Source organism: Oryctolagus cuniculus, chromosome 1, assembly GCF_964237555.1.
Source record: "Oryctolagus cuniculus chromosome 1, mOryCun1.1, whole genome shotgun sequence".
In the NCBI taxonomy this organism is placed as follows: Eukaryota; Metazoa; Chordata; class Mammalia; order Lagomorpha; family Leporidae; genus Oryctolagus; species Oryctolagus cuniculus.
In genome coordinates, this window is record NC_091432.1 from 105794662 (window position 1) to 105820045 (window position 25384).

General features: G+C 47.3%; 1 protein-coding gene across 10 annotated transcripts in view; it reads right to left on the reverse strand.

The window, feature by feature from the left end:
• USP28 (ubiquitin specific peptidase 28) overlaps positions 1-10239 on the reverse strand; it is a 72014-nt gene extending 61775 nt beyond the window's left edge. For 5 of the 10 annotated variants that reach the window (XM_051849154.2, XM_070078474.1, XM_051849125.2 and 2 more), the window contains exon 1: positions 9259-9424. In XM_051849154.2, coding sequence (XP_051705114.2) covers positions 9259-9315 — 57 coding nt within the window. In that variant the 5' untranslated portion in view covers positions 9316-9424. Of the gene's footprint in view, positions 1-9258; positions 9426-9843 lie in introns of those variants that run through there. The other 5 variants (XM_070078467.1, XM_051849130.2, XM_051849123.2 and 2 more) reach the window with 4 other exon arrangements.
• Positions 10240-25384: the final 15145 nt, after the last annotated feature.

The following is a 25384-nucleotide window of genomic DNA, read 5'->3' on the forward strand; positions in this document are numbered from 1 at the left end:
CGGCACACCGGGTTCTAGTCCCGGTCGGGGCGCCGGATTCTGTCCCAGTTGCCCCTCTTCCAGGCCAGCTCTCTGCTGTGGCCCAGGAAGGCAGTGGAGGATGGCCCAAGTCCTTGGGCCCTGCACCCGCATGGGAGACCAAGAGAAGCACCTGGCTCCTGCCATCGGATCAGTGCGGTGCACTGGCCGCAGCGCGCCAGCCGTGGCGGCCATTGGAGGGTGAACCAATGGCAAAAGGAAGACCTTTCTCTCTGTCTCTCTCTCTCACTGACCACTCTGCCTGTCAAAAAAAAAAAAAAAAAAAAAAAGATAGATAGATGATAGCTGACTAAGAACTGAGGGTGTACTGTAACACTTCTGTGATGAGACTACAGCCAATGATTAAAAAATATACCCTGATGTTTTTAGGAAAAAGCATAGTAGTTAGTAAGAAAAACACTAACCGATAGAATAAATAAAGGGGAGAGTGATCCAACATGGGAAGTGAGATACTCAGCAGACTCATAGAATGGCGGATGTCCTAAATAGCACTCTGGCCTCAGAATCAGCCCTAAAGGCACTCGGATCTGGCTGAAAAGCCCATGAGAGTATTTCAGGCATGGAAAGCCAAGACACTGGCAAAAAGATCTCTTTGAATGAGATCCCAGTGGAAAGAACAGGTCTTCAAAGAGGGAGGTGCCTTTCTCTGAAGGGAGGAGAGAACCTCCACTTTGACTATGACCTTGTCTAAACAAGATAAGAGTCGGAGAACTCAAGGGGCTTCCATAGCCTTGGAAACTCATGACTGGTGCATAGGGAGATTATTGATGCCATAAACAGGAGTGTCAATTTGTAAAGTCAACAACAGGAGTCACTGTGCACTTACTCCTCATGTAGGATCTCTGTCCTTAATGTGCTGTACACTGAGGCTTAATGCTATAACGAGTACTCAAACAGTATATTTCACTTTGTGTTTCTATGGGGGTGCAAACGATTGAAATCTTTACTTAATGTACACTAAACTGATCTTCTGTAAAAAAAAAAAAAAAAAAAAAAGAAATTATCAATTCCCAACTTGACTCTCACTGGGATTAAACATGACAATAGGTCTGATCTGATTTCATCATCATTTAAAAAAAAAAATCATCTATTATTTTTCACTTTATGTTTCTGTGTGGGAACAAACTGTTGAAATCCTTACTTAAGGTATACTAAGCTGATCTTCTGTATATTAAGATAATCGAAAATGAATCTTGATGTGAATGGAAGGGGAGAGGGAGTGGGAAAGGGGAGGGTTGTGGGTGGGAGGGACGGTATGGGGGGGAAAGCCATTGTAACACATGAGTCGTACTTTGGAAATTTATATTCATTAAATAAAAGATAAAAAAAAAAACAACAATAAAATCAAACCCCAAAATAAATATCAATAAAAAAGTAATACTGAAGGATCATAAATGCCTTAGTAATAATAAAAGCATGCGAATATGAGTTGAGAAGGTGAAACAAAAAGGGAATACAGTGAAAGAAAAAAAATTACTACTGACGGGGCACTGATTTGACCAAATGGTGATCAGTCACTAGTCACCTCCATCATATCTGTTTCACTCTATAGTAATAAAGACTTACTAAAAGCCCACTCTCAGCTGTCATTGTGGTGCAAACCAGCAACAGTGAGTCAAGTCCTGGCTGCTCCTTTTTTTTTTTTTTTAAAAGATTTATTTATGGGCCGGCGCCGCAGCTCACTAGGCTAATCCTCCACCTAGTGGCGCCAGCACACCGGGTTCTAGTCCCGGTCGGGGGTGCCGGATTCTTTCCCGGTTGCCCCTCTTCCAGGCCAGCTCTCTGCTGTGGCCCGGGAAGGCAGTGGAGGATGGCTCAAGTCTTTGGGCCCTGCACCCCATGGGAAACCAGGAGAAGTACCTGGCTCCTGCCTTCTGATCAGCGCAGTGCGCCGGCCGCAGCGCACCAGCCGTGGCGGCCATTGGAGGGTGAACCAATGGCAAAAGGAAGACCTTTCTCTCTGTCTCTCTCTTTCACTATCCACTCTGCCTGTCAAAAAAAAAAAAAAAAGATTTATTTATGTATTTGTAAGTCAGAGTTACACAGAGAGAAAAGGAAAGGCGGGGGGTGGTCTTCCATCCGCTAGTTCACTCCCCCAACTGGCTGCAATGGCTGGAGCTATGTCAATCCGAAGCCAGGAACCAGGAGCTTCTTCCAGGTCTCCCACGCGGATGCAGGGGCCCAAGGACTTGGGTCATCTTCTGCTGCTTTCCCAGGCCATAGCACAGAGCTGGATCTGAAGTGGAGCAGCTGAGTCTCGAACCAGCGCACGTACTGAAAGCAGCGGCCCTACCCACTACATCACAGTGCCGGCCCCTGCTCCATTTCTGATCCAGTGCCCTGCTAATGTGCCTAAGAAAGCTTCAAGTGTGTGGGTCCCTGCTACCCACATGGAAGACCCAGATGGAGTTCCTGGATCCTTGCTTCAAACTAAACCAAACCCTGTGGTTGTGGTCATCTGAGGGAGTGAACTAGCAGTTGGAAGAGATTCTCTCTCTCTAACTTTGCCTTTTAAATAAATAAATCTTTTGCATTTTTTTTAAAGGCACACTCTGGCAAGGTTCACAGGTGGGCAGCCTGGCAGATGCTGATGACATAAAACCACTTACTTTCTGTACTATAACCTAGCCTGCCGCTGCCTGGTTGGCCTCTCCACAGGCCTCTGGGCAACCAGTCCCCTCCCCACTGGAGCCCAGACAGAACCACACAGCACCCGTGGCCATCTCATAACTGGGCCGTTGCAGATGCTGCTGCTGTCACCTGAAGCTTTGTGCTGAGATCTGGGAACTAACCTGTCTCACACTCCAGTCAGCTGGGAGTTATCTTGCTCAGGTCTGTATTTTACATTGAGTTTGAATTATACTGTCATTGGAAAAATGTTTTGGAAAAGAAACAGGAGCTTTAAAAACTTTGTTCCATCGCTTCTCGGCCTTTTGGCTAAGATCAAGTATAGTAAAAACTTTGTTCCAAAAGCAAACAACATGAAAGGAAGGTGGTGGACAAGACAACAGCTGGACAGGGTAGCAGAGGATTTTCCTGTTGCTCTGTCTGGGGACTGAAGACACATGGGCTCAGCAGAATGGAAAATGGGAATTCTAACTATAAGTTTCTCAAAGTTTAATGTGTAAATGAATCACCCAAGAAATCTTGTCAAAAGGCAGAATCGGAAGCAACAGCACTGGGTGGAGGTCCAAGCAGTGGTGGGCTGATTTGTAGTAGGTGTGTTTTCCTTGCTTTGCCTCCTACCTTGGCAATTTCAACCGACCAACATGGGGGTCACAGAAGACAGAGCTGGAAGAGATGTACATAGTTTCTTGGACAGCAGTACAAAGTGGCTCCAGCAAGCCCAGTTTCTGCATTTCTAATCCTAGGTGATATGGCTGCTGCTTGTCCATGAACTAATTTGAGTAGCAAGGGACTAGAAGACAGTGAAGGTGGGGCCAGTCTCTTATATCAGACTGCTGGTATGAGTCCTGGTTGCTCTGCTTCCAGTCCAGCTTCCTGCTAATGTGCCTGGGAAAGCAGCCAGTGATGCAGGTGCTTGTGTCCCTGCCACCCATGTGGCTTTGGCCAGGCCCAGCTTTGGCTCCTGCACCATTTGAGGGAACCAGCAGACACAAGATATCTCTCTCTCTCTCTCTCCTTCTCTCTGTCTCTCCCCCTCTATCACTCTGCACTTCAAATAAATAAATCATACAGATCTTAAAAACACACACACACACAGAGAAAAAGACAGTGAAGGAGTCTGAGGATTAGGCTAGCTGATAAAGGGGCAGTGACATAAGAGTGAAGAGAGACATCATCTGGATCAGTTTCTCAGGCCCAGCACAAGTTACACTTTGGGCCACATAATTTGGGTTTTGGAGGGTCATCCAGGACACAGTACGGTGTTTAGCAGCATTCCTGACTTGTACCTACTAGAGGATAGTGACATCCTCCCACAACAGTCATTCAAAAAGGTCTCCAGATGGGGCCAGGGCCAGCACTGCGGTGCAGTGGATTAAACCCTGCCTGCAAGGCCAGCATCCCATTTCAGCGCCAGTTCAAGTCCCAGTTGTCCCACTTCCAGTCCAGCTCTCTGCTAATGGGCTTGGGAAGGCAGCAGAAGACAGCCCTAGTGTTCCTGGCTCCTGACTCTGATTTGGCCTAGCTATGGCTGTTGCAGCCATTTGGGGAGTGAACCAGTAGACTGATATGTCTCTCTCTCCCTCTCTTTGTAACTCTTTTCACATAAATTAACACATCTTTAAAAAAAAAAAAAAAACCTCCAGAGATTTTCAGTCTCTCCCCAGTAAGGCAACTGGGGAGTGAATTAGTGGATGAATGAATGAATGAAAAGAAATAAACTTTTAAAAACTGACTGGGAGACCAGGAAAAGCACCTGGCTCCTGGCTCCTGCCAGGATCAGCGCGGTGCGCCGGCTGCAGCGGCGGCCATTGGAGGGTGAACCAGCGGCAAAGGAAGACCTTTCTCTCTCTGTCTCTCTCTCTCACTGTCCACTCTGCCTGTCAAAAAAAAAAAAAAAAAAAAAAAAAAAAAAAAACTGACTGGGACCAATGCTGTGGCATAGTAGATAAAGCTGCTACAGGCCACCCATGGCCCTCATTTAGAGTTATCTCTAAGAAATAAAGGGGGAAGAGGAGAAGTCTATCGTCCACTAAAATAAAAGAGATGAGATGCTGGAGTGAGGATAAAACATGAGACAGGAAGTTTTCTTTAGGTATCAATGAGCTCAGTCAAGAAAGGTGAAAAAGAGGCTGGCATCACAGCACAGCAGGTTAGGTCGTGTCCCATACGAGCGAACACCAGCATCCTGTATGAGCACTGGTTTGAGTCCTGGCTGCTTCACTTCCATCCAGCTCCCTGTTAATTGTACCTGGAAAAGCAACAGAGGATGGTCCAAGAGCTTGGGCCCCTGCAGCCACATGGGAGACCTGGAAGAATCGGTGGAAGGAAGCTCTCTCTCTCTAACTCTGCCTTTCAAATAAATAAAATACATATTTTTTTTAAAAAAAGGGGGTGGGGTTGTTGAAAAGGTTGTCTCCTTAGAAAAAGCGCAGGAGCTTTACAAGTTAAAACCCCGGGATGAGGGGCCGGCACCGTGGTACAGCAGGTGACGGCTCCGCCTGTGGCGCCGGCATCCCATACGGGTGCCAGTTTTGAGTTCCAGCTGTTCCACTTCCAATCCAGCTCCCTGCTTATGTGCCTGGAGAAGCAGTAAAAGATGTCCCAAGTGCTTGGGCCCCTGCACCCACATGGGAGACCGGGAAGAAGCTCCTGGCTCCCAGCTTCAGATCAGCTCAGCTCTGACCATCGCAGCCATTTAAATGGAGAGCGGATGGAAGACCTCTCTTTTTCAAATAAATAAAACAAATCTTAAAAAAAAAAACACACACACACACACCAGGACAAGAGTTCTACAGAAGGCATTAGGAAAATAACAGGAGGGGTCTGAGCTGGGACACTAGTCCAGCAGTTAAGCATAGGACCAGCAATGCCTTGGGTTCCTCAAGTCAGAATTGCCTATGTTCAGTTCTGGCTGTACCATTCCCCAGCTGAGTGACGCTGGACAAATTATTTAACAGGCATAATCCTTCTCACAGACACTTCACGGAGCTGTCACAGACTACTGGGACGAAATGTGCTAAGTTCTGAGCACATGGTCTGGTGTACAGCGCCTGCTTTGTCAGTGTTGCCTGTAATTATTATCAGCACCATTGCCTTCCTTGCGAAGTATTTGCTTCACTGTGCTATTGGCTTAACTTTCTTTGGTGAAACAGAACACGTAGAAGAATCTTGCCTGGTGAGATGCTATTTGTCTACTGAGGTCTTTGTACTCGCTGTGTGAGTACAACTGTTTACAGCTCAGAAGTGGGAGAGTTGTAGGAGCCAACCACTGATTTACGTTCCCAGGCCTACAATTAATGAGACAAGGTGCAAGGAAGTAAGAGTCAATACATCAAGAGAAAGCAAAAAGGACATTAAATTTTCATGGCTACTGGCAAGCTTCATAGGACTGGCATAAAGAATGCACAGTGCAAGATGCCATCCACTGTATAGGACGCTTGCATCCCATATATGGAGTCCCTGGGTTCAAGGCCCACCTCCACTCCCAATTCTGGTTTCCTGCTAATATGTACCCTGGATGCAGCAGATGATGGCTCAAGCACTTGGGTCCCTGCTGCTCATGTGGGTAGACTAGATTGGGTTCCGAGTTCCTGGTTTGGGCCTGACCCAACCCTGGTTGTTGTGGACAACTGGGGAGTGAATTAGTGGATGAAAGAGCTCTCTGTGTCTTACTGCCTTTCAAATGAATGAAAGAAATACATTTTTAAAAAATTACTGGGACCAGTGCTGTGGCGTAGTAGATAAAGCCACCCACAGGCCACCCACAGCACCAGCAACCCATAGGGGCAACAGTTCATATCCTGACTGCAACACTTCTGATCCAGCTCTCTGCTAATGTGCCTGGGAAAGCAGTAAAGGATGGCCCAAGTCCTTGGGCCCCTGCACCCACATGGGAGACCCAGAAGAAACTCCTGGCTCCTGGCTTTGTATTGGCCCAGCTCCTACCATGTCAGCCATCTGGAGAGGGAATCAGCAGACAGATGATGTCTCTCTCTGTCTCTCCCTCTCTCTCTCTCTCTGTAACACTGCCTTTCAAATAAATAAGTAAATCTTAAAAAAAATTATGATGCTAATCCTCAGTCAAGAATCTTAGGTGTACAAGAAGTAAACTGACTTCAAGTTGTTTATCTCGCAGTAACAGTAAACTCTGCTCCTGGTTTTTATCTAAGTCAAAAATTGATTAGAAAACAGGAACCTGGGCCAGCGCCGTGGCTCACTTTGTTAATCCTCTGCCTGCGGCGCCAGCATCCCATCTGGGTGCCAGGTTCTAGTCCCGGTTGCTCCTCTTCCAGGCCAGCTCTCTGCTGTGGCCCGGGAAGGCAGTGGAGGATGGCCCAAGTACCTGGGCCCCTGCACCTGCATGGGAGACCAGGAGGAAGCATTTGGCTCCTGGCTTCGGATCGGCATACCTCCGGCCGTAGTGGCCATTTGGGGGGTGAACCAACAGAAGGAAGACCTTTCTTTCTCTCTCTCTCTCTCTCTCTCTAACTCTGCCTGTCAAATAAATAAATAAATAAATAAAACGGAACCTGTCACTAGGTAATTGCTTTAAATATGCAAATATCAGTCTACAGTCTGGAGGATTTAGTGATATCACAAAGTATCCACTTTTAGATTCCAGCACATCCTGACAGCATGTTTCCTGAGTACTATATTTTTCTCTCACTAAAATTCTTGTAAGGCTATAAAGGGTGTGCCCTGTATACAACTGACCAATAAGGGAAAGGATGTATTCTAGGTTTTAAATAGGTTCTGTGTGTGTGTGTGTGTGTGTGTGTGATGGGGGAGTAGACAGCTCTTTCAACAAGGACAATTAATTTTCTTCTAAAAGGAAGGTGGAACACCTCAGAGAATTTGAAATAGAAGAGTGCATTCTAACATGAGCCATATGAAGATGACCAAAGAAGTTATTAAAATCTCTCTGCTAAGACAGCCAAGGTCCTTTCCCCATATAAGTTCCTTCCACCTGGCCTGCTAACTTGAAGCATTTTACATTAGCAAGACTAAAAAGGGCAAACATTATCCAGCATTCCAAGCTTATCATCTGTCAGTGCAGGGCAAATCACTGGGAAGAACAGTAAATGTCATCACTCTGCAGGTGGCCAGGAATCAGGGGACTCCAGCCAGCCGGGCCATTGCAGTGCCAGGCCTTCCCAAAATAGCTATGACTTATATACAAATGCCCATCAAACACCTCCCATGCAAACTCCACTGGAGTGCTGAAAAGGGGGTCACTCCTCAACCTGTGACAGGGGTGAAGGAAGATGTCTCTGATTAATAAGCACGTGGTCTAAAGTGACAGCACCCCAGCAAATTTAAATATGACCTGCTGCCCTTCGGATAGTCACTTCTCTAAATCAGAAAGATGGCCTCCAACCTAAAATTTTCCCACCTGTTTTAACTCACTGGGCTAAAAACAAATGATCTCTCAAAGGAGACAGACTAAACCCTGACTCACATCCCAAAAGGCACTTGTGAGCATCTCACAGCACCCCTTCCCGTCGGAAATCCGCCCAAGAAACACCATCCACAGAGTTCCATTTTGGGGCCCTGGACCCCGAGGTCCCTTTAAGTTCATGAGTTTTAAGTGTGTCCATGCTGCACACCACTGGTCTTCCGAGTACATCAAAAGCAGCAGCAGGAAAAGGATTCTCACAGGGAGCTGACAGCTTCGTGTTCTGAATGTGAAATCGCTCGTGACCCATCTCGTTTTGGAACGCTGGGCCGAGATTTCCCGTTCTTTTCAGCAGCCGAGGGGCGAGGAGGTGGTGTTAAGTTCTAACATTCCAAAGTAACTTTAGAAGTTCTCGCCTAGCTCGCTTCTCTGGCGTCTGCACACGGACTTCAGCCTTGGGATTCCTCCTCTCCCCCACAAACCAGCGCTCAGCCCAGAAATCCTCGTACGGATTTTCGGATATGAGGAACAGGAGGGCATTATCAGAGTACCTGCGAGTCATCACGCGGTTCCTCCTTCCTAAGGAGCCAGCGCGAGTGATGAACGCACTCTCTGAGGAGGCTGCGGGGGGGGGGGGGGGCGGTTAAAAAAAAAAAAAAAAGGCAGAGACAACCAGGGCTCCCGGGCTCTCGCAATTTGGTGATAAACCCCGGTTTTTGAGGCAGATAACCCTGGTCTGCTTTAGACGCTTTAAAACAACACCGCCATGAAACGGATTTAAAAGCCAAAGCAAAACAAAAACAGACAAAGCTGTGCCCCTAAAGGAAGTTTCTCTCCCCAGGTCGGAGCCCAGGAGCTCTCTCCCCGGTGTTCCCGGATCCCACAACCCCACGTGCAGCCCTTTATATCTGGGATCCCCATTCCCCAATCCCCCTCCAACTTCAGCCCGGCCCCCGACCCACAGATAAAGTCCTCACGACGCCGCCCCGCACCCAGGGAGGACTTCAACCTCCTCCCGCGACCCCCATCCTCACCCGGCCCCGCCCGCGCCCTCCGCAGCCCCCAGCCTCCCGGAGCCCACAACCCCGCAGCCCCGCAGGCCCGCGCCCCGCGCCGCTCCCGCCCGGGCCCCACACCCTGCCCCCTCGGGCCCCGGAGCCCGCCCCCCTCCGCTCCCGCCTGCGCCCCGCGCCCACCGAGCCGTGGCCGTCCGCTGCTCCGGCCGCTTCGTCCTGCTGCAGCTCAGCAGTCATGGCCGTGGAACCCCTCCGCGGGTCACCGGCCTCCCGCCGCCGCCGCCGCCGCCACCGCCACCACAGCCGTCCAGCCCTCGGGACTAGGCTCCGCCCTCGCCCCCGCCCTCCACTCGGCTCTGCCCGGTCCCGCCCCCGCCTGCAGCGCGCGCCGAAGGCCCAGCCCACACGTCCCGCCCCCGGCCTGCGCGCGCACGCAACGCGCGCGGCCGAGACGCGAGCGCTCTGCGTGCTCCCGCGCACGCCGTGCTCTGACCCGGCGCCGGCCACGTGATCTCGGCCCCGCCCCCGGCTAACGGTCAGCGGCACCGCCCCGGGCGGCTGCGGTCCTGACGGTTGGTGCCCAGGAAGTAGGTTTGAGGAGGGCGAATGCTGCGTTCCCGAGTCTCCGTCTCCGCCCTCTGCCCTCAAACCCCCCTCATTTCTTGGGACCGATCTCCCCCCGCCCCCAACTCCAGTTTTCCCACTGACGAGTTAAAGCTGCTTCCGGTTGTGGGAAACTGCCTGGGAACGAATAATAGTCTTTACCTCCTGGCCAGGTAGCCATTTCCAAATCTAGGGACACGAAAAGTTGTCGCCGTGTTTAGGAAAAGGGGAGGCGGAGGCTCAAGTAGCGGTTTGTCCACTGCTAACCGACGGGTGCCAGGCGCGGTGACCCTGAGTTTTCCCGTTTCCGGTTTTCAGTTCAAGCGTCGGTGCTGTCGTGTTTTGGTTACTAAGTTTGAGCTAGGAGTTTTTGATGTGTTAAAAGCCCAGGTGCTGCAATAGACTTTTCAGCAATTTGGTGGGAACTCCGACTTCTAAACCATATTCTGCTTTCAGATGGAATTGTGTCACAGACAGTCCACTTCACGCCGTGGTTGTCTCCGGTCTGCCGAGCATGCCAGGACACGGGGTTGACAGTACTGCATGTGCCATAGCCCCGACCTGGCCCTCGGGAGGCTCTTTATGTGGGCGCTGTCGTTTCGTGTGCTCTTGGGATAATGATGGACACAGCGTGTGTGACGTAAGGAACAGGTGCAGTGGCCGTGCGAGGTCTGATTACTGTCAGGGAACTAGGCTAGGCTAGGGCTGGGGCCACTCCCACCCCCTGGGGGATGCCTGGGTCCCTTTTTCCCCTTGTTGCAGGGATACTGCCGTAGAATCTTCACACTCAGCAGGCGGACTCTTTGGTGTATGCCTGGTGGCGATAGGACGTCTTATGTTGTGGCTGTTCTTTTTTCTCATGTGTAATCGAAAGTTGTGTTCTTGGCTTCAACCCGGGTGTCCTTGCAGAACAAGTTGATTTCTGAGTCTTGCTTATTTGCAGCATTGCCTATTTCTGTACTACTAGAAAGCTCTATTTTTGTGTGTTTTTACTGTGTCTCAGGAGCAACCTTTGTTTGCGGTCGCACATTTATTTTAGGAAGTTGCTTTTTTAATGTGTCTTAGTGTTTCAAAACCTATAACTCTGTATTCATGAAAGCTTAAAAGACTGTCAGAAACCTTCTGTACACATTTCTGAAAGAGGTATGTACAGGTAGAGATAGGTACAGACCATTTGATAAGTAGAGACGCTGAAGTTTAATTAAGCCCCTTTTCTGAGGTGTGTTCTACACAGGGTTCAGAGCAAAAAGAAGATTCGATGTAATTGATTCAAGGGCTGTGGATCTGATAAATCCTCTTAGCCTCTTTTAACTTAACGTAGTGCTGAGCAAGAGACACTCTGTTCAACCGTAGCATTTGGTGAAAGAGTCCACATAACTGCTTAGCCACCAGCTGGCAAGCTTCACAGTGATCAAATATCAAAAGTGAGTATCATGGAACACGTGCTGTCACCACAGAAGAGCCCTTCTCAGTCCTCGTAAGGGCCCGTATATGACAGTGCCAGAGTGATTAGTTATTTGTCAATAATCATTTTGATTTCAGGGGGAAATGAAATATTAATAAGGAGCAATAGTAAATAATAGGCATGTTTTTGAAAAGGAATCATTTCCAGAGTGTTCCCAGAGAAATTATTTTCCCCTTTCCTGAAGAAATTTTTGTCCCAATACTAAGTGGTTTTTCAGGGTCACTGAATTTCTCTCCTACAGATTTATCTCAAACCCCATAGTTTGTATTATAATAAAATGATCGCATTTCAGTGTTACTGAATGCTTTTGTGGAGTAAGAGGATAACTTGGGAAAGCATTAGGAAAAAGCAAGAAACATATACTTAGGGGGGTAAGTGCTGCGGCGTAGTAGGTAAAGCCGCCACCTGCAGTGCCGGCATCCCATATGGGCGCCGGTTCGAGTCCCGGCTGCTCCACTTCCAATCCAGCTCCCTGCTGTGGCTTGAGAAAGCAGTAGAAGATGGCCCAAGTCCTTGGGCCCCTGCACCCACGTGGGAGACCCAGAAGAAGTTACTGGCTCCTGGCTTCAGATCGGCAGAGTTCCGGCCATTGCAGCTAACTGAGGAGTGAACCAGCAGATGGAAGACCTCTCTGCCTCTCCTTCTCTCTCTGTGTAACTCTCTGACTTTCAAGTAAATAAATCTTTAAAAAAAAAAAAAGAAACATGTACTTAGGTTTGGTCTGCGCTTTATTTTGTAAAACGTTTTTGCCTCTGAGCAACTGGATTTTAAAGCTAAAGGCTGCAACTGATTGACAGGTGTGACTGGTCTTTGACCTATGGATTCCTTTCTAGGAATGATCTAGTCAGAAACGTCCTTAGGTACAGTTTTCTCAACAGCTAGGAAAATGGTGAATTTCCAACCTTGCTGAAACATGTATTACAGGCAGGGTAATTAGTGGAGAACTGAACTAATTTCTAGTAAGGTTAATGAGTTCATTTTAGAAGTATTTTGCTTTGGTATTCAAAATAACTTGATATCCTCTTTATGTTTCTTTTAAAAAAGCAGAGAAACATTAAAAGTTCTTAAAATCTGTTTTCATTCTTTTTAAACCTTTTTTGTTTATTTAAAAGGCAATGAGAATGAGAGACATAGATATCTTTGATCTGCTGGTTTACTCCCCAAATGCTTGCAGCAGCTAGGCTGGCCTGGCTAAAGCCAGGGGCCCAGAACTGCATCCAGGTCTCCCACATGTGTGGCAGGAAACCACATATTTGAGCCATCATCTGCTTTCTTCCAGGTTACACTCCAGCAGGAAGTTGGGTTGGAAGCAGAATGTGGACTTGAACCAAGGCATCCTGATATAGGATTCAGGTGTCCCAATCAAGTGTCTTAAAACCAGTGCATCAAACATCTGCCACTGTTTTCATGAAATTCTTGGAATCTGATTTTCCTATTAAAATTTTTTTAAAAGATGTGTTTATGTATTTCAAAGGCAGTTACAGAGCAGGAGAGGCAGAGGCAGAGAGATCTTACATCCTCTGGTTCACTCTCCAAATGACCACTATGGCTGGGGCTGGGCCAGGCCAAAGCCAGGAGACAGGAGCTTCATCCAGATCTCCCATGTGGGTGGCAGGGTTCTAAGGACCTGGGCCATCTTCCAGTGCTTTCCCATGGTCATTAGCAGAGAGCTGGATTGGAAGTAGAGCAGCTAGGACATGAACTCGTGCCCATATGGGATGCCAGCACTATAGGCAGTGGCTTTACCCACTATGCCACAGTGCTGGCCCCCAATTTTTCTTTTATATGAAGGCAATGAACAATACCTTCAAAAGAGATGATAAAATAGGGGACTATAAATGAGGACATAGATTTCTACAAATTTGAATTAGGACAGACCAGAATTGAAGACAAGGAGAGATATGATAAGCTTATAATAAATGATGCTCAGGGAGTTAATTATTCATATAAAATTAATTTTAGACTCCTACTTCATATCATAAGACAATTTTAGGTGGATTATAGACAAATGTAAAAACAGAATTTATGAGGTCAACGCTGTGGTGTAGCGGGTAAAGCCAATGCCTGCAGTGCCAGCATCCCATATGGGTGCAGGTTCATGTCCCGGCTGCTCCATTTCCAATCCAGCTCTCTGCGATAGCCTGGGAAAGCAGTAGAAGATGGCCCAAGTCTTTGGACCCCTGCACCCACATGGGAGACCCGGAAGAAGCTCCTGGCTCCTGGCTTTGGATCGGCACAGCTCTGGCCGTTGCAGCCATCTGGGGAGTGAACCATTGGATGGAAGACCTCTCTCCCTCTCTCTCTCTGCCCCTCCTTCTCTCTGTATGTAACTATGACTTTCAAGGAAAATAAATAAAAAATCTTTTAAAAAAAGAATATATTTGGGGGGATAGAGAGGGTTTCTTAAATTAGACACAAAAAGCACCATCCAAGAATGATGAATACATTTGATTATATTGAAATTAAGAATTTTCCAAAGTACCATGAAGAAAATGAAAATATCCACAAAATGGAAGAAAATATCTTTTTAAAGATTTATTATTTATTTATTTTATAGAGTTACACAGAGAGAGGAGAGGCAGAGAAAGAGGTCTTCCATCTGATGGTTCACTCCTCAACTGGCCACAATGGCCAGAGCTACACCAATCCGAAGCCAGGAGCCAGGAGCTTCTTCCAGGTCTCCCACGTGGGGGCAGGGGCCCAAGGACTTGGGCCATCTTCTACTGCTTTCCCAGGCCACAGCAGGGAGCTGGATCAGAAGAGTAGTGGGGACTAGAACCGGCGCCCATATGGGATGCCGATGCCTCAGGCCAGGGCATTAACCCGCTGCACCACAGCGCTGGCCCTGAAACTTTTTAATGCATAAAACTGATGGTATTATCTAGAAGAAAAAGTTTCCCCACTTTTGCACTATAAATGTATTGGATCAGATGATTCTTTGTTGTGGGGAGTTGCCTGTTGTATAGTGTCCCTAGCATCTACCTACTAGATTAGATAGTCACTAGTTGTGACCATTTAAAATGGCTTGAGACATTGCCAAATGTTTTTTAAGATGCAGATTCTTCCATTGAGAACTTCTGATTGAAAGTATGGGAAAAACAAATTCAAAGGAAACAAAATAAAAAAAGGGCCAAGAGTTTCAGCAGCACTCTACAGAAGAGGAAGCCCAATCATATGAAGATGCTAAGCTCGTTAGTAACCAGATATCAAATTCATTAGACGTAAAATACAAAAACATACCATTTCATGCCTCTGTATGTGTGTTTGTCCCTCTCTCTGTAATTCTGTATTCAATTAAAGAAATCTTAAAAAAAATTCAAAATATGGAGAGGAATGAAAGCCGTGCAAGCAGAGTTCCCATTAATATTTCTTAACTCTTATTTGTTTATCTTATAATCAATGTTAAGTTGCTATCATTGCAAAATAACTTGTATGCCTCACAGTAATCACTAAACAAAAGATCTATAATAGCCTTACCAAAAACAACAAGCAAGGAGTCAAAGTATACTACTAGAGAAAATCACTTAATCACAAGTGAAGATTATAAGAGTGGGAGAAAGATAGTAACTGTAATAAAACTAGAAAACAAGTATTAAGTGGCAGTGGTAGGGCCTTACCTATGATAGTAAACTTAAATGTCAACTTATTTTTTTAAACAAACATAACTATGGTTTCTTCCCTCAAAGAGCTTACAGTCTGTCTTTTTTTTTTAAGATTTATTTGAAAGAGAGTTACAGAGAGGCAGAGAGAGAGACAGAGAGAGAGAGAGAGAGAGAGAAAGAGACAGAGAGAGGTCTTCTATCTGCTGGTTCACTCCCCAGATGGATGCAATGGCTGGAGCTGTGCTGATCCGAAGCCAGAAGCTAGGAGCTGCTTCTGGGTCTCCCACACAGGTACAGGGGCCCAAGGACTTGGGCCATCTTATACTGCTTTCCCAGGCCATAGCAGAGACTGGATTGGAAGTGGAGCAGCTGAAACTCAAATTGGTGCCCATATGGGATGTTGGCACTGCAGGTGGTGGCTTTACCCACTATGCCACACTGACCCCTAAATGTCAACTTATTAAATTCTCCAATTAAAAGAGTGAGTGGTTAGAAAATAAAAGGCCCATGTATATGCTGCTTACAAGGAACTCACTTCATTTCTAAGGACACATGCAGACCGAAAATGAAAGGATGGAATAAGATACTCCACATAAATAGAACCCAAAAGAAAGCATAATAGGGCCGGCACCGCGCCTCACTAGGCTAATCCTCCGGCTTGCGACGCCGGCACACTGGGTTCTAGTCCCGGTCGGAGTGCCGGATTCTGTCCCGGTTGCCCCTCTTCCAGGCCAGCTCTCTGCTGTGGCCCAGGAGTGCAGTGGAGGATGGCTCAAGTGCTTGGGCCCTGCACCCCATGGGAGACCAGGATAAGTACCTGGCTCCTGCCATCGGATCAGCGCAGTGCGCTGGCTGTGGCAGCCATTGGAGGGTGAACCAACGGCAAAAGGAAGACCTTTCTCTCTGTCTCTCTCTCACTGTCCACTCTGCCTGTCAAAAAAAAAAAAAAGCATAATAGACATACTTATATTGGATAAAATAAATTTTAAGTCATAAGTAGTAAAAAGAGACAAGGTAGGTTATTATATAATGATAAGGCATTCAATCCAGCAAAAGGAAGTGACAATTGTAAATATATATGTACCCAATATCAGAGCACCTAAACACATAAAGCAAATACTTGTCGCTCCCCGTCTTCGTGGAGGAACGACACAGGACCCTGCGCTGTTCTTTTGTCTGCTCGGCCCTCCCCGGGTTGGCTACCGACCCTTCCACCTCTGTGGAAGGGCGGTTCCCCCTGCCACATTCCCCACTTCCGCGGGGGAGCGGCACACCGCCGGCCGGCTCTCTCGGGGGCTGCACAGGTGTTCCTCTTAGATGTTCCCCTTAGATGTTCCTGGTGCATGTTGTCTCTCTCCTCCTTTATAGTCCTCTTCCACCAATCCCAACTCTGCTACCCACACGCCGAGTACGCTGCTCTCCTCCAATCAGGAGTAGGTCCTACAGTTTATTGGTTGAACTGGAGGCAGCTGTGTAGAAGCTGTTTCTCCCTTCTCAGCGCCATATTGTGGGAGAGCAGATGCATAGAATAAGTCTTAATTCCAGTAACTTAGTCTAGTCCGAGTTGCTCCCCACAAATACTAATAGTACTAAAGAGGTAGAGAGAGTCTAATATAATAATAGTAGTGGTTAACACCCACTTTCAGAAATGGAAAGATCATCCGGACAGAAAATCACCAAAGAAGCACTAGAGTTAAATCACACCCTCAATCAGTTGGATCTAACAGACATTTACAGAACATTCCATCCAACAGCTGCAGAATACACATTCTTCTCAACAACACATGGAACATTCTCCAGGATAGACCATATGGTGGGTCACAAAACAAGTGTTAACAAATTTTAAAAATAAAAATCTTTTCTGACCATAATGCAATAAAGCCAGAAGTCAATAACAAGAAACACATAAATACATGGAAATTGATTTACTCCTGAACAATCAATGAATCAAGGAAGAAATTAGAAGCAAATTTTAAAATTTATTGAAATGAAGGAAAATGGAAATATAACACACCAAAACCTACTGGATACAGTAAAATCAGTGCTGAGAGGAAAATAATAGCAATCACTGCCTGCATCAAAAAGGCAGGTTTCATATAAAGGACTTATTGCTGAACCTCAAGGTATTAGATAAACAAGAAACAAATCAAGTCCAAAATTATTAGAAGGAAAGATAAAATTTAGAACACAAATAAGTTATGTAGAGACCAAAAAAAGGAATATAAAAATCAATCAAATGAAGAGCTGGTTCTTTGAAATCATAAAATTAGCAAATCGTTAGCTAGACTAAGGAACAAAGAAGATTCAAATACGTAAAATTAGAGACAAAGACAGAGACTTCACAACTGACAACACAGAAGGACAAAGGATTGTTAGAGATCACTATGGCAACAGATTTGATAGCCTGGAAGAAATGGACAGATTCCTGGACACATATACTCTACAAAGATTGAATCATAAAGAAATAGAATAATTAAACAGACAATAATGAGTAGTGAGATTGATGCAATAATAAAAAGGTAGGGTGACCATTTGGTACAGTGGTTAAGATGCCACTTGGAACTCCTGGATCCCATATCAGAGTCCATAGGTTCAAGTCCCAGCTCTGCTTCTGATCCAGCTTCCTCATGTGCACCCTCTTAGGCAGCAGGCTCAAGTATTTGGGTCCCTGTCACCCACATGGGAGACCCAAAATGAGTTTTGGCTCCTGGATTCAGCTTGGCCTAGCCCTAGCTCTGCACATCTAGGACGTGAACCAGAGACTGAAGGATTCATTTGTCGCTCCCCCTCTTCGTGGAGGAGCAACACAGGACCCTGCGCTGTTCTTTCGTCTGCTCGGCCCTCCCCGGGTTTGCTGCTGGTTCTTCCCGGGTTGGCTACTATCCCTTCCACCTCCGTGGAAGGGCAGTTCCCCCTGGCCACATTCCCCACTTCCGCGGGGGAGCGGCACACCGCCGGCCGGCTCTCTCGGAGGCTGCACAGGTGTTCCTCTTAGATGTTCCCCATAGATGTTCCTGGTGCATGCCGTCTCTCTCCTCCTTTATAGTCCTCCTCCGCCAATCCTAACTCGGCTGCCCACACGCCGAGTACGCTGCTCTCCTTCAATCAGGAGCAGGTCCTGCAGCTTGTCAAGTTGGTGAGAGGCAGCTGGGTAGAAGCTGTTGCCTCCTCTCCCAGCGCCATATTGTGGGAGAGCAGATGCATAGAATAAGTCTTAATTCCAGTAACTCAGTCTAGTCCGGTTTGCTCCCCACAGATCCCCCTTTCTTTTTATTTTTGGCGTTGATACGCGCCTGTCTTCGGTGTCCCGCGGCACACACTCTGCTCTACTTGCTAGAGTTGCCACAGGCTCTTACAAGTCCTATCAATCAGGAAAACCGAATCCGGGTCCTCTCTTCGCCATGTTGTGAGGAGGTTTTTAGGCGCTGATGCGTGCCTGTGTTCGGTGCCCTGCAGCGCATGCTCTGGTCGAGCCTGCAGGGGCTTACAAGCCCTAACAATCAGGCAAACCGAATCCAAGCCTTCTCATTGCCATATTGTGGGGAGGCTTATTGGTGTTGATTCATGCCTATCTTCGGTGACCTGCAGCTCATACTCTGGTCGAGCTGCTTGCTGGTGCTTACCGCCTTAATCAGGCAGACCGAATCCAAGCTCTCTCATTGCCATGTTGTGGGGTGACTTATTGGTGTTGATAATGTGCCTGTCTTCGGTGACCTGCGGCGCATAAGCTGCTAGCCGCCCGCAGGTGCTCACCACTTCCCTAATCAGGCAGACCGAATCCAAGCTTTCTAATTGCAGTATTGTGGGGAGGCCTTACTGATGTTAATTCATGCCTGTCTTCGGTGACCTGCGGCGCATAAGCTGCTAGCGCCGCAGGTGCTCATCGCCTCACTAATCGGGCAGACCGAATCCAAGCTTTCTCGTTGCCATGTTGAGGGGAGGCCTTTCTATTTCTCTATTTCTCCATCTCCGGGCATTCCTATCTCTCCCATTTAACTTCTATCTTCCAGCATTCCTATTTCTCTCATTTTACTTCTAAAACTTCTGTTTCTCTTATCCCCGCGGTTTCCCGGCGCCCGCCCGAGGCTGCTTCTCGGCACCTCGCCCCGCGGCAGCTTCACGGCTCTGCACGGCTTCCCGGCGCCTCGCCCCGCCAGCGCCCGCCCCGCGGCGGCTTCACAGCTCTGCGCGGCTTCCCGGCGCCTCGCCCCGCCGGCGCCCGCCCCGCGGCGGCTTCCCGGCTTTGCGCTGCTTCCCGGCGCCTCGCCCCGCCGGCTCTGCGCGCACGCTCCGCGGTCTCCACGCACTTCGCGCCCGCACCACGGCCTTGCGCCAGCCTCGCGTTTCCTATCTGTTCACGCCCCGTGCGCTCTCTGCACGCGGCGGCTTCCGCGAATGTTTCCGCCACTACCGGCATTCAGTCCAAGTTCCCCGGACTAACCTGGCGAATCCTGGCGGCCCACGTCGCTGCCTCTGGTTCCAGATCTTCGCCTCTTGCTCCCCGGGGTGACTTGAAGAATTCCAAGATGGCTTGGCCTGCACTCGCGGCTTCATCCTCCCTAACATTTTTCTCTACCCGGTGTGTTTCCCTAAGTTTTCTTCCAACAATATTCCTCCCTCATTTCTCCTGGCCTCTCCCCACAGTCCGTATCCAAGTCTAAGTTTCTTATAGGTTTCACTTTCACTTTCAACCTGCAGTCCGTATCTGAGTCTAAGTTTCTTCTTGCTTTCACTTTAAATCCTAACTTCTTTCCCACAGTCCGTATCCGAGTCCAAGCCTCCTCCAGGTTTCACTTTCGCTTTCAATCTCCTAGCTTCCCCGCCATAGTCCGCATCCGAGTCTATGAAAGCTTTCACTTTCGCTTTCAATCCTAACTTCTTTCCCACAGTCCATATCCAAGTCTATGCCTAGGCTTTCAATAGCTTCTTCCGGCACCTTTCTCGTCCGGCTTTTCCCTAGGCTCTTCGCTAGTCTCTCTCTCCGGTATTTTCCTGCTTCTTCCCGTTTCTTCCCTCCTAAGTTTCATATCCGTCCTAAGTTTCCTATCCGAGTCAGGTTTCCTATCCGAGTCACGGCACCATTATGTCGCTCCCCCTCTTCGTGGAGGAACGACACAGGACCCTGCCTAGGCTTCATATCCGAGTCACGGCACCATTATGTCGCTCCCCCTCTTCGTGGAGGAGCAACACAGGACCCTGCGCTGTTCTTTCGTCTGCTCGGCCCTCCCCGGGTTTGCTGCTGGTTCTTCCCGGGTTGGCTACTATCCCTTCCACCTCCGTGGAAGGGCAGTTCCCCCTGGCCACATTCCCCACTTCCGCGGGGGAGCGGCACACCACCGGCCGGCTCTCTCGGAGGCTGCACAGGTGTTCCTCTTAGATGTTCCCCATAGATGTTCCTGGTGCATGCCGTCTCTCTCCTCCTTTATAGTCCTCCTCCGCCAATCCTAACTCGGCTGCCCACACGCCGAGTACGCTGCTCTCCTTCAATCAGGAGCAGGTCCTGCAGTTTGTCAAGTTGGTGAGAGGCAGCTGGGTAGAAGCTGTTGCCTCCTCTCCCAGCGCCATATTGTGGGAGAGCAGATGCATAGAATAAGTCTTAATTCCAGTAACTCAGTCTAGTCCGGTTTGCTCCCCACATTCATTCATTCTCTCTCTCTCTCTCTGCCTTTCAAAAAATAAATAAAAACTTTTTATAAAGTATAAAAGGTCTCCCATATAAGAAAATCCAGGACCAGATGGCTCCACAGCTTAATTCTGCCAAACATTTAAGGTAGACTTAGCACTAGTCCTTACATTATTTCAAAAAAATAGAAAAGGAGGGGATTCTTGCAAACTCATTCTACGAGTCCAGCATTGTTTTGATTCCAAAACCAGACAAGGACACAACAGCAAAAAAACAAAAACAACACAAAAAAACAACATAAATAAAGCTACGGGTCAATATGCTTGATGAACATAGATGCAAAAATCCTCGACAAAATACTAGCAAAGCCAACACTTCAGCACATTAAAAATACTATTCATTGGGACCAGCGCTGTGGTACAATGGGTTAAAGTGCTGGCCTGCAGCACCAGCATCCCATATGGGTGCTGGTTCGAGTCCTGGGTGCTCCATGTCCAATCCAGCTCCCTGCTGATGTGCCTGAGAAAGCAGCAGAGGATAACCCAAGTCCTCAGGCCCCTGCACCCATGTGGGAGATCTGGAAGAAGCACTTGTCTCCTGATTTTGGATTGGCTCAGTTCCAGCCATTGTAGCCATTTAGGGAGTGAACCAATGAATGGAAGACCTCTCTCCCTCTCTCCCTCCCTTCTTCCCTCTCCCTCCCTCTCTCTGTAGCTCTTTTAAATAAATAAAATAAATCTTAAAAAAAGAGATTAGGTTGTCACTAGTTGTGACTATTTAATCATGACCAAGTGGGATTCATCTCATGGATGCAAGAATGGTTGGATATACATAAATCAGTAAATGTGGCACATCCCATTATCAGAATGAATAACAATAATCACATGATACAGAAACTGCATTTGGTAAAATTCAGCATCCTTTTATGTTAAAAACTATGAACAGATATGGGCGAGGTGATGAAGCAGTTTAAGGTGGTACTTAGCATGTGTGCATCCCACAGCAGTGTGCTTGGGATGGAGTCTCACCCCCACCTCTCTTCCAATCCAATTTCCTGCTAATATTTCTGGTAAGCAGCAGATTATGGCTCAACTACTGAGTCCTGCCACCCACATGGGATAGCCAGATGGAGTTCCTGTCCCCTGCTTTCAGTCTGGCCCAGTTCTGGCTATTGTGGGCTCCTGGAGAGTGAACAAGTGGATGGTGGATGGAAGATCTCTCTCTCACTGCGTTTCAAGCAAATAAAAATGAACAAATAAAAATAAAAAATCAAGTATAGAAGCAATGAAGCAACATACTTCAACATAATAAATACCATATAATAAACCAATCACTAACATCATACTTAATAGGGAAAAGTTGAAGGCTTTGGCTCTGTTTGAACAAGACAAGTATGCTCACTTTCACCTTGTATGTTCAAAATAGTTCTGGAAGTCCTAGCTAGAACAATTAGGAGAGAGAAAGAAATGCATCCAAACTGGAAAGGAGAAAGTTAAACTGTCACTATGTACAGATGACATGTTCTTGTATAGAAATAATTCCCAAAGACTCCACTAAAAACTGGTAGAACTAATATAATAAACAAATTGAACAGAGTTGCAGAACAGAAAGTCAATGTGCAAAAATCAGTATTTTGTTATATCCCAATAGCGAGTTATCTAAAAAAGAAATCAAGAAAGCAGTTCCATTTACAATAGCTACCAAAAAAAAAAAAAAAAAAACCCACAGGCCAAGAAAAGTATTTAACCAAAGAAGTGACAGATCTCTTCAATAAAAAACGTGTTTTTATTTGAAAGAGAGAGAAACAGAGATCTTTCATTCACTGGTTCACTTCCCCAAAAGCTCACAACAGCTGAGGTAATGTCAGGCTGAAACCAGGAGCCCAGAACTCCCATGTGGATGGGAGGAGCCCAACTGCTTGAGCTGTCACCTAGTGCTTTCCAGGGTGTACATTAGCAGGAAGCTGGAAACAGAAGTGGAGTTAGAACTTAAACCCAGGCACTCTAATATGGGATGCAGGCATCCCAAGCAGTGCCTTTTTTTTTTTTTTTTTTTTTTTTTTTTTTTTTTTTTGACAGGCAGAGTGGACAGTGAGGGAGAGAGACAGAGAGAGAAAGGTCTTCCTTTTGCCGTTGGTTCACCCTCCAATGGCCGCCGCTGCAGCCGGCGCACCGCGCTGATCCGATGGCAGGAGCCAGGATCCAGGTGCTTTTCCTGGTCTCCCATGGGGTGCAGGGCCCAAGCACCTGGGCCATCCTCCACTGCACTCCCTGGCCATAGCAGAGAGCTGGCCTGGAAGAGGGGCCACCGGGACAGAATCTGGCGCCCCAACCGGGACTAGAACCCGGTGTGCCGGCGCCGCAAGGTGGAGGATTAGCCTATTGAGCCATTTTTTTTTTTTTTTTTGACAGGCAGAGTGGACAGTGAGAGAGAGAGAGAGACAGAGAGAAAGGTCTTCCTTTTTTTTTTTTTTTTTTTTATTTATTTTTTTGACAGGCAGAGTGGACAGTGAGAGAGAGAGACAGAGAGAAAGGTCTTCCTTTGCCGTTGGTTCACCCTCCAATGGCCGCCGCGGCCGGCGCACCGCGCTGATCCGATGGCAGGAGCCAGGAGCCAGGTGCTTTTCCTGGTCTCCCATGGGGTGCAGGGCCCAAGCACCTGGGCCATCCTCCACTGCACTCCCTGGCCACAGCAGAGGGCTGGCCTGGAAGAGGGGCAACCGGGACAGAATCCGGCGCCCCGACCGGGACTAGAACCCGGTGTGCCGGCGCCGCTAGGCGGAGGATTAGCCTAGTGAGCCGCGGCGCCGGCCGAAAGGTCTTCCTTTTGCCATTGGTTCACCCTCCAATGGCCGCCGCGGCCAGCGTGCTGAGGCTGGCGCACCGCGCTGCCGATGGCAGGAGCCAGGTACTTATCCTGGTCTCCCATGGGGTGCAGGGCCCAAGTACTTGGGCCATCCTCCACTGCCTTCCCAGGCCACAGCAGAGAGCTGGCCTGGAAGAGGGGCAACCGGGACAGAATCCGGCACTCCGACCGGGACTAGAACCCGGTGTGCTGGCGCCGCAAGGAGGAGGATTAGCCTAGTGAGCCTCGGTGCCGGCCCCAAGCAGTGTCTTAACCTCTACACCAAATGCATGTCTCCAAAGAAAACTATAAATCATTGATGAAAGACATTGAAGGGATACAAAGAAAGAGAAAGACATCACATGTTGGTAGATAAAAAGAATCAATAATACCATAAGCAGTTTGCTGAATCAATGCAATCCTTATGAAAATGCCAATGACATTTTTCACAGAACTAGAAAAAGAACATTAATATAAGTATGAAGCCACAAAACATCTTGCGTAGTCAAAGCAATCTTGTGCAAAAAGAACAAAGCAGAAGGCACTACACTAGCTGATTTTGCAATATTATTACAAAGTTACAATAAATAAAAAATGGTATGATTATAATTGTGTTAGTAATGGAAATACTGTCCCATTAGTATTAGACTAATGGGACAGAATAAGAGACCCTAAACATAAATCCATGCATCTACAGCCAACTGATCTTTGTCAAAGGTGCAAAGAAAATGCATTGGAAAAGGGACTTTTTTCAATGAATGGTGCTAGGGAAACTGATAATCCAATGCAGAAGAATGAAATTAGACCCCCATCTCTCACCCAGGTACAAAAATCAACCCAGAATGGATTAGAACTATATACATATGACCTGAAACTTTGCAACTACTAGAAGAAAACATAGGGGAAATATGTCAGGACATTGGAATGGGCATGAAGTTTTTTACTCAAAACCCAAAGTACAGGAAACAAAAGCGAAAATAGACAAATGAGACTTTATCAAATCAAAGAGCTTTTGCACAAAAAAGTCAAGTCAACTTAGTAAAGACATTATCTGCAGAATGAAAGGAATATTTGCAAGTTAAACAGATGGCAAGGGATTAATAAACAGAATATATAAGGAACTCAAACAACTCAATAACAAATAATCATTTTAAAATGGGCAATTTACCTAATCAGACATTTCTCAAAGGAAGACATTCAAATGGTCAGCAGGCCCCATTCCTTCACAATAGTGAAAAGGCTTCAGTCTCTTAGGAGAATGAGACTACCGGCAATACCCCCACCACTCTCAGTGGGTTGCCCTCTCATTCCCCTCTGCTGTGTTCTTTGGAAACAAATCAACCAGTGCTTGTTAACCAGGCAAACATATCAGACTTGGCTCCAGATTTATATTTCAGCTGTATATGTAAAGCTTTGGGAAACACTATGATAATTCTCTAGGACCACTGCTCAAGTTTAAGATGAAACCTGTTCAATCATCCAAACTTGGAAGTTTAAGGAAGGAAGAGTTGATGGGAAAATAGAGGTACACTGGGATTGCCCAGGCAAACTGGGATCTGAGCTTACCAGATGGTAACCAGCCTTCTAACTGAGTGCCAAGGTTCCCTTGTCTTCCTCTCAGCTTTCGCCATCTTTCTCAACTCAGCTCAAGTGGCACTTCCTCGGGGTCTTCAGAGGCCGTGTCCTCTGTCATCACTGCATTCACCTTTTTCAACTAGGGTTTCTCTAAGATAGAATCTTATACCCCAAGCTGTCGAAAGAGCTAAATTGCTTGTTTTACAATCCTGGTTCTCTCTTTCTTTCTTCCTTCCTTCCTTCCTTCCTTCCTTCCTTCCTTCCTTCCTTCCTTCCTTCCTTTCTTTGTTAAGGTCCATGTACTTATTTGAGTTACAGAAACACACACACACATACACACACACACACAGAGATCTTCCATCCACTGGATCACTCCCCAGATGGCTGCACAGCCAGGCCTGAGCCAAGCCAAAGCCAGGAGCCTTGAGCTTCATCTGGGTCTCCCCACATGGGTGGCAGGGGCCCAAACACTTGGACCTTCCTCTGCTGCTTCTCCCAGGCCATTAGCAGGGAGCTAGATCAGAAGTGGAGTAGCTGTGACACAAACTGGCACTCAAAAGACACTCTGAACCCTCTCTGGCTTATGAGTGCTCA